General features: G+C 37.7%; 1 protein-coding gene across 1 annotated transcript in view; it reads left to right on the top strand.

Annotated features, from left to right (window-relative positions):
• Nucleotides 1-13,905, top strand: part of PPFIBP2 (PPFIA binding protein 2) — a 106,196-nt gene that overhangs the window by 82,304 nt on the left and 9,987 nt on the right. The window contains exons 11-19 of the mRNA XM_074884292.1: nucleotides 1,131-1,192; nucleotides 3,243-3,318; nucleotides 6,915-7,012; nucleotides 7,207-7,271; nucleotides 7,532-7,600; nucleotides 8,040-8,100; nucleotides 9,960-10,001; nucleotides 12,005-12,149; nucleotides 13,761-13,793. Of these exons, the coding sequence (XP_074740393.1) occupies nucleotides 1,131-1,192; nucleotides 3,243-3,318; nucleotides 6,915-7,012; nucleotides 7,207-7,271; nucleotides 7,532-7,600; nucleotides 8,040-8,100; nucleotides 9,960-10,001; nucleotides 12,005-12,149; nucleotides 13,761-13,793 (651 nt within the window). The remainder of the gene's footprint in view (nucleotides 1-1,130; nucleotides 1,193-3,242; nucleotides 3,319-6,914; nucleotides 7,013-7,206; nucleotides 7,272-7,531; nucleotides 7,601-8,039; nucleotides 8,101-9,959; nucleotides 10,002-12,004; nucleotides 12,150-13,760; nucleotides 13,794-13,905) is intronic.

Raw genomic sequence — 13,905 nt, 5'->3', positions numbered from 1 at the left:
TTGGCTGCGCCTGTGCATGTCTTGTGCTACTAAGTGTTCCCTTTTGCAAGAGAAATGTTTGCAAGGATCATTTACATGTTTTAAAACTTAATCATTACAAAGTGTGTATTTTTCAGAATCACTACAAGAAAAACTAATTATAGTTTTTGCAAGTAGTTTAGATGTGACATTGTATAGTCAACATTTAGTTGTAAAACATTTTTTTTAAGATGCTCTTTAGCACTATTTCTTTTCTTTCTTCTCTCTCACTCCATGCCTATGTTTTTCATAGTCTATAACATGCTTGTGTTTTTCATAGTCTTTTGTGAAACAAGTGTAGGTCTGTTTTAATGTCAAAAGCATGAATTCCTTGAGTGGCAGTTACAACACATAAAGTATTTTGGGTTCTGTCTCCATCATCTACGTTTGATTTAGTATAGGCTGGTACTGGAGGACTTGCTAAGAATAATAGCATGTAGGGAAGAAATGAAAGCTTTGGTTCAACAAAGTTTGGATGACGTGATTAACAACCTCCTAAATTTTCGGAGAGTGTGTTTTAATTGATTTGACTATAGCATTCCTGAATAGCCTGTATCTTACAACACTAAACTGTGTGTGAGGCAATTCTGTATTAGCTCTTGGTGTAGATTTTAACTTAGTTATTCATACTGAAATGTTATAAGAAAAAAAAAAATTTAAAGTTTTCCTCCTATCAAAATAGGTTTTGTTATTTTTCATTTCCAAGTTTCCCTGAACTACTTCTCATAAACTGGCGAATATTTTTCTCAGATGGAAAGTAACTAATTTTCAATCATACTTAAAATTATATCCTTGAATGTGTAACAGCAAACACACTCTCATCTTCTGCAAAATAAACTTCAATGTTTCTTCCTTTTCATCACTTGACTTTTAGAGTATAAAAAAGTACTATGTAGCCTTTTATAAGCAAAACCAGCATGTTTGTGTTTTGCAATGCCTTTAATAGTTCAGCTTTTGAAAAGCTCTATTTTAAACGTAGTTGAATAGTGCATTTCCATGCCACTGACATGGTTTTGGTTACTCATAAGAATCTAAGGAGAGTATCGCAAAACATGTATTGTTTACACTAAATATAGCATGTTTTCCTTATAACATTTTAAAAACATTTTTAGTTCAAGAAGTTCAACGGTTGAAGATAGGAATGGAGTCATTACTGGCTGCAAATGAAGAAAAGGTGAGAAAATAATCCTTGTTCTACATAAGAATGAAATAATGGGTTTGAATCTCTGAAATGTTTTTTGTAAGTGTGGTATTGCCCTGATTTTTTAATTATCCCATGAGATTGTGACAGAAGGTTGATTTTTAAATAGAAAGTGTGCCTGACCTTGCTAACCTGGCTGCAGAACTTGGGAGGCTCATTAGATTCCAAGGGGAGTAGAAAGCCAAGGCTGTAATGAGCAGAATCTCCTGCTTTCTGCTATTAAAAAGATCACTAAGGTTTGGTCATCTCTGGCAGCTCTTCATCTTCCAACCTAATCTGAACTGCATTGATATCCCCAATTTAGATTGTGATATTAAAAGAAAGTCAAAGTGGCCTTTGAATCAGACTCAAATTTTGGGAGAAAGGGACCAGGATTTAAAGAGAAAAGAGTTTTTAAAAGTACCAAAAAAAAGTACTAAAGGAGAGGAGTGAAATTAAACCAATTTAAATGTTAAATATGGATTTTGTCTCTTACCACCTGTATACTGTTTGCCTGCCAGCCAGACTATTTAAGTGGAGGGTTTAGGGCTCAGTCTTGGAGGGTGTTGAATCTTCCACCTTCAGATGCCGTTGACTTACTATGTAAATTGTTCTCTATTTTGGGGGAAGGGGGATTAATTCTTGAGAAAATTATAATTCCTTGTGTCATTTAGGACAGGAAGTGCTCAACTAAGTTGCTAGTAAGTGGTGCACATATTTCTTTTTTAAAAAACTGGGTATGTTAGTCTCAGTTCTTTGCTATGAAGAAGAACCTACTGCTTCTATCCATAGTTGGGATAACTGGGTATCTGGTTTAGGTCTCTTTTGCCTTGTGTATACTTGCTGAGGCGGGAAGGGAGATCAGCAGCATCTACCATTCTGTAATGTGGTAAAGGTCTGGTTTTTGTGCTCCTAGAACTCAGTTGATACTTGCTGTGACTGTAATGTAGCACGTGTGTACTGGAGCAGGTTTTAATTGAAATATCTTTGACACTGACCTAGCTATGGCAGTGCAGCATCTCAGTATCAGCGAATCACCTGAATACTTGCCAGCTTCTCTGGAAGGATTTTTTTTTTTTCCCAGTGCCCACTTCTCTGCTTCTGTGGCTTTCCTGACGCCTGCTTGTGAAAACTCGTTCTTTATTACTTGCTTGGGTTTGTATTCAGTGCTTTGTAGTCACAGCACTGGGCAAGATCATTGCACAGGAATGGTTTAGAATTAAGGTCAAAGAAACAGGACAAACTATAAGAGTGAAAATTGCAAGATCACACACTTAGTGACTGATAGCAAGAATTTATTGTCATCAGGGACACAGTATCATATACAGAAATGAAAGAAATCACAGATCCAATCAAATAATGATTACTGCCTATTACTATGTTGTGTGTGTGCAAAAGGCAAGTACCCTCCCTGAATACGTGAATCAAGATGCTTTCTGTGCATAATAGGAAAGCGCTGGGTATCGGAGGAAGAGTGGAGTCAGCTAATGCATCAGCCATTCATGGGAGCTCATTTCTTTGGTTCTGTACAGGTTTGACTGCCTAAGTTCAGAAAGGTCTGTTCAAAACTGGAGTAAGTGTAGATGTTGGAATGCAGAACATAGCCTACAAGAGAGGATCAAAGGCCACAACTAGGCTGTTAAACTGTACAAAACATAAACATGCTTTACTTTACAACAGAAGTACGATGTTAGCAATAAACAAAACCCTGCCCACTTCAGGCAATTGAGGTTCAACTCCAGAATATTCCCTTGACTCTCAGAAGCGAAAGCAGATTTCCAAATTATGTTTCTGTAAATAACTAATTTACTAGTAATGTCAAACTCCTCTGGTTTTCATATATCCATAATTTCACACTGTCCAGCAAATATTATGTACAGTGGCAAATAAAAGCCAAGGAAAGTTCCTTACAAGGCATGTTAGAGACTTGATCCTGCTTTCTGGAAGAGCAGGCCAAAATCACAGAAATGAGTGTGTAATACAATGTTTCAGCAGGGCAAAGATGTAGGATTTTAAATATGATTTTATTTAATGCTTTTCACAGGACCGTCGAATAGAGGAGTTAACACTATTGCTAAGCCAGTACAGGAGAGTCAAAGAGATAATGATTGCAGCTCACGGTAAAATGTCTTGTGAATAAGTTCCTGATATCAGGTCTTTTAAGCACTGCATGCACTGCAGCTGCTATTTGTTGTCCTATTAAATATATGTGTATAGTAATACATATGTTGTTATGCATAGATTTGTATCATGTTGGAGTGCTATGAGAGTAAGTATACACTCTTTCAGATACAGAGAGAACCACAGTATGTCTTGACCAGGCTTGTGTGTTATTGCCCGTAGCTTGTGGAGATTTCCTTTTTGTTTCCTATGCTGTAGGCCGTACAAAAAAATAGGGTCAAATCTGTCTGGAGATTTAGTTACAACATTACTATTCAGCAAGACTTCTGGGACTGAATTTTATGCTCAAACTCTGCAAGTCATAACCTAAAATTTGTTCTACATCAGTTAACAGTAAATCCCTCCTTGGAGCCTAATTTTGGTGCTCTATGTTGGTTTAGATGGTGTCATTCAGGATTCTGATTGATCAGGACAGATGACCAATGGCATTCTTGCTCTGGTTGTACAGCTGTGTGAACAGGTCATCAGCTGGGTCTGGAGCACTGCAATTTGCCTCCTTATGTGCCAGGATATCTGTTCTCCTTAAAACTCTGCTGTATACTGTAGTGAGGCAGGACCTGTGGCTGCAGAGCTCCTACAGCCATGGAGCAGTGACTGGGTGGGCAGCTGGAGCCATGGTTTTAGTAGCTACTTCGTGCAGTCCTGTCCCTCCTCGCTGATGGGACTCCTGTGCAGGCCTGTGGCACGTGTCCTTCATGGCCAAAGCTTCATGCTTCCTGTTTTGCTGCTGCTGGCTGCCATCCCCTCAGTTGTATGCGAGTTGTAGAGGCCAGACCAAAAGGAATTACAGCAAAAAGGGTGAAAAGGAGGGAGCAAACAGCAGGACACTGGTGCAGACATAAAATTTGTTGACACGGGGGCAGTTAGGAAAGTTCCTTCAAATTAGCTAAAGGCACGTGCTTACCATATTCTTATTAAATTGCGTTATATCCCTCTCAAGAATCTATTATTCAAAATTAAAATGGCATTCAGTTTGATTTAAATTAATCCATCTGTGGGAGATGAATAAAGTATACAGATAGGTATTAAGTTTGTATGGTGTTTCCTGTGACCATTATGTTAGGAGTAACTGGGTTTTACAGTGACAAATGATATCAGGACACATTAGGGGATTACTAACATTAATTCAATATATCCTATATTCAGATTTCCTACACCGCAGTTCAATTCAGGAATGGCAGTAATGATCAGCTGCCAGCCAGCTAGTGTTAATGACACAATGTTTTCCTTTTATGTCATGTTTTTTATATGGCATTCATAAAAAGGAAGCTGATCTCAGGTGCAATTTGATACTGTTAGGAGGACTTTCTTTTCTTTTTTGCTAAAAAGAGTTGCAGTGAATATAAGTTCTATTGCCTTTCCCTTCTACTAAGAAAAGTCCTGACAGGCAGCTAGGCAAGTTCTGGTTTGGAAGGAACAACCGAAAACTGATGGTTGCTTTGGTGCACACATTTTATATTTAACTTCAAAATCTGGGGAGAAACCTTTGTCCCATTTCTCAGTTATGCTGCAGGAAGTCGAGTGAGTTTTAGGGCAATCTCAGTTTCAGTTGTCGCCTTAGTTTTCAGTACTAAATTTAGTCTGGGAAACTTGACCTTCTGAAAGGAGAGTTTTGCTCAGTGAACATCATCACATTAACACACAGTATTTTCAGGTCTTGTATGGCAGAATGGAAACTTGTATTTAACACACAAGAATAGGGAACAAGTTGGGTAAATCTCTCTCTTGAATGTTCATTTAAAAAAAAAAAAAAATCTCTCACTGAAAGTGTTCTGAAAGGAAAACCAAAGGTGTGATTGCAGCTTTTGGAGACATACTGACGTTAACGCCCAAGATAGCTACACCACCGTTACCCTAAGAGTAGGTGCTCTCAGCAGTGACCCCGCAGTTCCACTCTCCTTGGCCACATCCCAGTTGTACAGGTTTGAGTGCACCATCCCGCTGTGGGACGTGGTTTTTGGAGCACACTTGTGTGCATAAGCAAGGAACAAGCCATGATGCTCTGGATTATGGAGCTGGTGCTGCAGGGAGTATGGTGGTGTTAATGTGTGCTAGTATAGACGTTCAGTACAGTGTAAATAAAAATGCTCAGCATAATAAAACAAAAACAACCCCCAAAACCTGTGTAGGAACCAGAGTGTATACTGAGATTGTCCACACTGAGGTGCATACTGTGATGGCTACGATATTGTCACAGCCCAAATGAGCTTGTTACCTTACCTGTGTTTGTGGGAGTCTCATGTTCAGGTTGCCAAGAAATATCTTCCTTATTTATTTTTTTATTTCTAGAAGTGTGTTTTAAAGGCTCCCTTTGAAGTGTAATCTCTGCTTAAAAACTTTTGTTAGGATCAGTGGGTTAAAATCTTTAATTTCTGATAACTGTTTTAAACAATTACTTGACAGAAACACAACATATTATAAGCATTTCTTTTTTCTCCTTAAGGCAAGCTACAAATCATGTTGACAAAAGATGGCTGACTCTTCACCATCGGTAGCACTTACATTTAAAAAAACAAAACCTATTTTGGATTAAAGTAGGGCAGCTGCTTGAAACAGCCACTGACAGATGAGTAAAATGTAAAGGAGCTATCCTGAGCTCGACGATAGGTAGCTCTTTTGTGCTAACTGAAGGGCTGTGTGCCAGCAACCATAGCAGAAGTTTCACTTGGTATCCTGAAGGGCCAAAGGTCAGTACCAGGTTAGCTGTCAGTCTTTGCAGCTGAACACCATGGTAACCAAGCTCATGTCTGATGAGGTTTCAAGTGATCTCTCTCCAAATAGTGCCAAGGCTTAACCATAAGATTTGGTGTTTTTTCATAACTGCCTAGAGCTGCCACACCTCTATCACATAGCTTAGGAATTATTATTGTGCTTAAAGGTCAGTCTAAATTCCTTCATCGTGGTATAGCAGCCCTTCCATATCCTGTTTGCCATCCTATGCATAGAAGATCTCCAGAAAAAATTTCATATTCAAATTACTCCGGAAGTTTGCTGAGCAGTAATTAGTCAGACCCTGTTTTAGTATTGCAGCTTTGACAATTTAGGAATAAAAATCCTACTAAATAATGAATTTGGAGTATTTCAGTATTTGTTTAGATCTGGGATATCCAGAAAAACCTAGATTCTGTTTACCATGTTCATCCTTGAACTGAGCATGGGGCACTGCACTGTGATACGGACGATGTCAAACGTGCAGACTACCTGAAGCGATATGCTGCGAGTAAGGACACCAACTTGAACTTGCCTCAGAACATCAAACTATGAATTAGAGTGGTTCAGACAGCTCAGCTACTCACAGCAGAGCACAGCGTTTAACTAGAAGTGGTAAATTTGTTGCTCTAATATAAATCAGCTTGCTTGTAAGTCAGAGCCCAAAGGAGGGGTGGGGAGCAGGGAGGCTGGTAAATGACATGCATCAGATGAAGACTGAAGGGAATTTAGAGACTGAAGTATTTAGAGTGTCTGGTATGGTCCTGAATGTTATTTTTTTGGCCTGTTTCTCTCCCTTTCTACTTCTAATCTTTAATGCTCACAGGCTCTTCTGTCTCTGGTGGCAGTGAAGAGGAACTTGAAACAACTTTAAGGAAATGGAATCTTTTGAATAATCCTCAAGGAGAATTATTTAAAACAGAGGTACTTAATAAAGATGTTTTAGAAGCAAGTTCTGCTATATGTATGATCTCTTTGTATTGGTTTCTCTGTAGTAGCTAAAGTAATGCAGATGAGAGGTAGACCCTGGCTGAATTTTTGTACTTCTTGGTACGGGCACAGTAGATTCAGAATCAGGCACTAGAGTTACAGGCTTGAAATCCTTGTATTTTACATAGGCCTCTTCAGGAGAATCGTTACCAGCCGTGCTCTCTCCAGTGCCACACAAAGCTATGGAAATCAGGCAAGACCTTTGTTTCTTGTTTTTTGTGGGGGTTGTCCTAAGTCTGTATTACTTAATCTGTTAAACTGTTGGCATCTTGTCTTGCCTGTTCTTGGCTTTGCAGGAAGTTTTGAGTAGTAGTAAAAAACAGTGTTTGTCATGGGATTTTGCAATACTTAGTTGTATAAGGTTTGAATTACAGAAATGAATTGGCATGTTTATATATCAGAAGATAAATGTATTGTAGTACTTAAACCAATATATTTTATTCTGATTCAAAGTGGAAGCATTCCAGTATCTTCGACTAATTTAACCTCTCCTCAAGAAGAATCTTTGGAAATCATAAATAGGTAAAAACGAGTAACTTTAATTGAAATGTATAACATACTGCCAGAAATTTTTTTTTATATTTCTGCCTTTTTTCATTTTAAAAATTCCTTAATGTTGCCCGCTGTTCGCAGAGAATTATTACTGTCTACTACTGCTTGTTAAGAGCTTCTAAAAAGTGATCTGTTAATACAAGGTTTAAAACTGCATATTGTGCCTTGTTGCCTTTCATTGTGGATCAAAGGATGTCTTCTTGCTGTTTCTGACTTCATCTATTGCAGTTCCCAGTACTATGAGTTTTAGGCTAAAAATATAACAGAAGAAACTAATCTCCTAATTCTGAAGGATCTGTTATATGCAGACATTATGTGATATATACAGCTGTCATATGATATAGTTGTGGCATATGCAAACATACTGTGGTGTATTAACTGTTGCTTTTTTGCTTGTCATTATTTTAAGGGTTCCACAGAAAAAAAAGTCAAGTAGTTTAGAAGACTTGCAGAGTGAATCCCTGGAAAAGGTTGGTTTATTTGTAATCACAATTTCTGGTGTACTATATGTGAAACAAAAGGAGTATTTATACTTGACCTTTATCTTTTAGTCTTGATATTATAGTAACCCTAACCACCCCTAACATCATATGTGGGGAAAAAAAACCAATGATAAAAATAGTTCGGGTTCTTTTTTTACCCCATTGCCAAGCTTAGAATAAGCAAACTAGTTGACACACCCATATGTACGTGTCCTCAAATTCAGCTTTTTGCCCAAAAGAAAAATAGTTAAGAGAAACACAACAAATAATGTTAATGAGGAGTCATTTTGTTGAACTGCAGTATTATTTTGTTTATAGGTAAGTGTGTTTTAAATAATTTTGACTTCTAAGTCACTAACAATGTTAAGGCAGCAAATCCTGAAAGTAATTAAATATTGGGACAAGGTATTTCCACATAGGATTCCTTTATGAGTGTTTGCATGTAAATATGAGTGTTGCTCCCTAACTTAGACTTCTGATATAAATGGCATTCCTGAAGGGGGTAGTGATGCTGCCAGAGTTAAAACAGCAGGAGTGCTGTTACTAATTCAAAGTCTTAATTCCATTTCTGAATTAAGACTTTCCAATTTACAGAGTCTCATTACATTATGGTCCAGAGGCTTGTTTTGTCATTATGTGCACTGAAATTTTTCTGCACTCGTAATTATGCTTTGTGAGACTGTTATTGACCCTTTCTATACTCAAGTTAGGCCTAATACTACATTACTCACACCCAGTAATGCCATTTAAACCAGATACTAGTAATATGATTGTTCCGATTCTTCAGATCTTCTTAATTTATTTTTTTTTAAATCTGTGAATATGACAATGACCAAATAGAATGTTTGAAATTTGTGTTGCACTCATTTGATTGTGGTCATACCTGTGACAAATCAGTTCAGAACTAACATTTCATTCCATGTGAAACTTATGAAGGTCTGTTTTCTTTTCATAACTTTTAAACTATTTTTCTGTCTTGAATTCAATAACTTAATTTGTCTCTGTGATATGATGTGATAAGACTGTACCTATACATTTGGACTGTAGTAAATCTGCTCTATCCATTAAATCAAAGTCCATAGAACAAGAAACTACCAAGGATACAAGGGAACTGTAGCAAGCCAGCCCCATGTTCAGCCAGACATTTAAATTGTATGCATTAATTTAGGCATGAGGCTTCTTAGTGAAATAACTGAGATCTCCCTATGCATATGAGTGAGTGGCTAAATGTGAATTAGTTACAACCAAAACTAAGGCCAAGAAAACTTGTTTTGCTGACTCAACCTGTGCTAGCGGCACTTCTTGCTGGAGCTATTCTACTTTGCACAAAACTCAAATTCCACTTACGTCCAGCAATAACATAATAAAATAAAATAAAACACGCTGGTGTCTCTGACCTAGCCATGCTGGTATTTTTATCAGTTCTTTTCTATCACAGCTCTTTATGGTTTCAGCTGGCTACATACAGTACTGTGGATGTTCTTTTTTTTTTTTATGTCAGTCATTTTCATATTTTTTTAACTGTTAAACAACTGTTATGTTCCCAGCTTGAAGTAAGTCTAAAGTGACCACCCAGAAGCCTGAAAATAGAAAAATTCCTTTGATCACAACAAAACCTAAAACAGGAACTGAATTTTGTAGTGGGTTTGAACAAACACATTTAGTATTAAATATTTTACTGAAATGAAATGAAGAGGCAACAGACCTTGTAATATATTGTCAATGCATTAAGTAGCATCACTATAGTAATAAGACTACAATTGTTCTGTGTATGTATGTTAATACTAACATTTGTCTGTTGCTTTTTTCCATAAAACTTTGAAATTACCCTCCCTGCAACTCCGTAGTATGTAGACGGAAAACCAGTACAGCCTGTTGTAGAACAAGAGGTATATTAACTGTAAACTCTCTTAACATTTGTGTGTTGTGATGTGCTGTGATGGTATGGCTGTGTTTTCATTTTTATATTCATTTTTGTTTTAAAATATTTGTATAGTTCCAGTACTGACAAACTCTGAGAACAGGGGTGAGGATTTGAGAGGGAAATGGTTTTTTTCAGTCTGAAAGCTTTTATGTGAGGTTAGAAACTGAAGTCAGTCAATTTCAGAAAATACAGTGCTAATGTAATAAGGGTAATAATTACAATAACGTAATAATTTCTCTACTCACACCATTTTGGCTACAAGTCAGGATGTACTCCTGCAGTTGCCAGTATGGGAGCAGGGCTGAGGAACTCTGAGGAACCTGGGTGGCATTTATAGTATCACAAAGATCCCTCTAGGCCTTGAAATAAGAATAGATAAACCAGTGGTTATCTCATTAAATATTTTGTGTCTCATCCTGTCACAGACAATGTTTTAAAACAATTTCATTAGAACGGGGTTACTAAACAGGAGCATACTATATGTTTCTGTATACTAAATATGTTTTGCATATTTTCAGTACAAAGTTCTCCTCCGTAACCTCCTCTCTAATACAGAAACATTTGCCAGTATGAGCTTGTTCCAAAGCACACATTGAATGTACAGCACTCCCGCTGATGTCAGCTGGCGTTGCAGGTTCATTGCTTCCCTGGAAAAGCCTCTGTATGCCTGTAGTTTTGACAGTTGTGGGATACACGTTTTTGTCCAGAGTGATGGCTCCTTCATCTTTTCGTTGGGTTTCAGTATTGAACAAGTCTCAACATGCCGTTTCCAAAACTGTAGACAAGTACCTCTGTGAAACACATACTTTGGCTGGAAAAGTATCTTGCTGTGCTCAAAACTGTCAGATTTATATGCAAGTTCTAATCTACCCTTGTTGAAGGAGCAAGAACCCAAGTAGCTGATCACTGAAAAATTGAATGCAAGGAAAATTAAGAGATAGTCTACTTCTAGCATAGCCTGCATACCAGTTCCCCTCCAATACAATATACAGAGACTTTGAGGACCACCTCCTGTGAGCTCCGTGGCTAAAGGAAGGCCCTTCCAGCATAAGTAATCTCACTGATGCTCGTGACGCTATATATGTGTGCCATAGCTGGAGGCAAGCCATACATTAGACTCTTATTTTAGCCTGACGTGGACAAAAATTGTAGTTAGCAGCCAGACTAGCCCTAAAATATACAGCTCAGTCTATCCTTTTGTTTTCTCCCAGCATATATCAAAAGTATACCTTGTGCTTACATTCTACAATAGAATTGACAATTATATATTTAGCTATATATTTGACAACTATATATTTAGCTATAATATTTTTCTTAATCTTGCATTTGTAATGTTATCTATACAAAGAGATCTTAATTCTTACAAAAGTTAAATTTCTGTACCCTAACTTCGTTGTTGATTCTTTTACTGTTCTTAATGGTGGTGGGCAAATATGTTTGACAAAATTTGAGTTTTACGAATACTTTTGGCTTAAATTCCAGCAAGATACAATCGTGAGTCAAACATAGGCAGTCTGGTGAAAAATAGGGGAAAAAATTGACAGAGCAAAGAATGGGCTGGGAATTAACTAAGTGTGTTTCTGGCACTATCAAAGTTGACCTTGGAAGGACCAAATTATTATATAGTGCTAGGGTCCTAGAGGAAAGGGAGACAGCTAGAAAAATTCTTATGACAAAACCAGGTAATACTCAACATATATTATATTTTAATGTAATATACAGTCTGGCTGAAGTGGGAGGGATAGATGAGGGAAGAGAAAGCTGTGTCTTAGCTAGAAAACTTTGTCAGCTAACTATTGGATTTATATTCAATTATCTGTAAGAAGGAACATGGAGCGGGTGGTGTCATTTTGAACCATGAACTTCAAATACTTTTTCTCAACTCTTAAAATATTGTCTACTGGACTGCAAATGCTATGCACGATTTGATTTTGTATTTATTTTATTTTTCCCTCTAAAAAAACCCAGAGTAAGCCACTTGTAAAAGGCAGCAAGTATCAAACGTTGCCGGGAAAGCTGCCTCGACCCTTACAGAACGGAGAGCAGGGACCGTACAATTCCCCAGACGGGTGTGGCATGAACGACAATGATGACAACAGCATCCTGAGCCTGAGTAGGTGTCCACGCCTCTTGGGGGGGTTATGTGGGAGGGAAAAAAGGCAAACTGAGGGCTAAGGACATTACATGGTGTATAATCTGCTATGCCAGAACAATGGACTGTGACGTTCACATGATTCTGTTAGGCAAAGTTCTAATTCTTTTTTTTTTTTTAACAATATACCAAAATATTCCACGTCAGCTCACTGGAGAGTAAAGGACAGGTTTAAGTTGGAGCGTTCTTTTCTGTTCTGTTTGATGATACAATTTGCTGACATCATTGATAGCATAAGTAATGGAGAGACACTGTTTTGTAGATTGTGGAGAGAAAGTCAACAAATCTGTAACTAAAAATTGGAACTTCTAGAGATGCAAACATGTTGACAGTATGAATAAGCAGTATTTTTCCAGTGCTCCCCTGAGCTTGCTGATCTGTTTTCTTAAAAACAAGCAAGCAAACAAAAATGTACAGCCAAGTACATCATGGGGACTTTTAAAAAATGTAGACTGGATTGGTGTGTTAAATAAACCAAACCAACCCAGCCCTTGCCATCCCACTGCATTTTAGTGTGTGAAACTTCACAATATAACTAGCACTAACGTGCACGTTTTGGGCAAAAACCCTAGTGCCAGCACTGTTGGTTGTCGTAGCTTGTGGGGACCCACAAGGGAAAAATAAACTTGCTAGGTGCAGAAAAACATCAGTAGATTTTGAAAATACAAGTATATTGTTATTCCACAACCCTAGCCATGTGTGGAAGTCTTCATTAATTACTTTTCAGTGACATCTTAAGTGTGGATTTATTGACAAAAAGTATTACAGTGAGGCACAGAACCAGGTATTTGCTAAGGACTGAAGAGCTTGGGAGCTCGAGCACAAGAGTATCCCTTGTGATGTTGAAGTGTTCCTACCCTTTATATGTTATGGTGGGGTTTTTTGTTTGGCTGGGACTTGTTTTGTTTGGTGGGGTTTTATTTATTTTAAGGCCTCATGGTCCTGAAAGCTGCTATAGGGTACTGCAGTTGCATGTTTCAACAGGTTGGGGGTTGTTTGTTTTTTTAGAGAGTTTTTCTGACTGCAGCATTGTAGGCAATGCATAAGCCATGCTATTATGTCTTTAACGGCAGGATTATCCAAGGATGAGTGATCTTGTAAAGGAAAATGTTCTTTTTCTAGAAACAATCAATGACTCCTTAAATATACTGAATTAGCAGAATTTTTTTATGCAGGTTGGTTTGTTTCTTGCATGTGCAGTAAGCTCATGGCACCTCCAATTCCGTATTTCAGAGGAATGTGATGTAATCTTAAGACATGGCTTCATTTCAGATGTTCTGCAGGCTTTGTGGAGCTCTGTAGTATACGCTTAATATATTAAAATTGTCTAAGAACAGTTTTAAAAAAACCCAAACAGATAAATGCTCATCCCTATTTAAGATGACCTGTATATAAATCTTGGGGCTTGTTCACACCGATGCATATTCACTTTCATGTCAAGCATAACCGCTTCTTTTCATTTCTGCTTTTAATGCTTAGCTTACTTCTTTGCTCTCTGTAACTTTATTTTGCTGGTGTTTTATATCTTCTTTGCTTCTTCATCTGGCTTTCTGCTTCTTGGGATGACTGAAGATCGCATCAGGAGTGTCAGTGCACCAGTGCTAGGTACTGTATCCAAACAAGATGCAACTTTAACATGAATTTTGCTGCTTACCTTTTTCCTTTCCTTTTTCCCTCCCTTTCTCTATGAAATACTAATACCAAGTGGGCCATCCAC

The sequence above is a fragment of the Strix uralensis genome, chromosome 15 (assembly GCF_047716275.1).
Source record: "Strix uralensis isolate ZFMK-TIS-50842 chromosome 15, bStrUra1, whole genome shotgun sequence".
NCBI lineage: Eukaryota > Metazoa > Chordata > Aves > Strigiformes > Strigidae > Strix > Strix uralensis.
The sequence above is the reverse complement of the archived record's forward strand: the minus strand, read 5'-3'. Positions and strand labels throughout refer to the sequence as shown.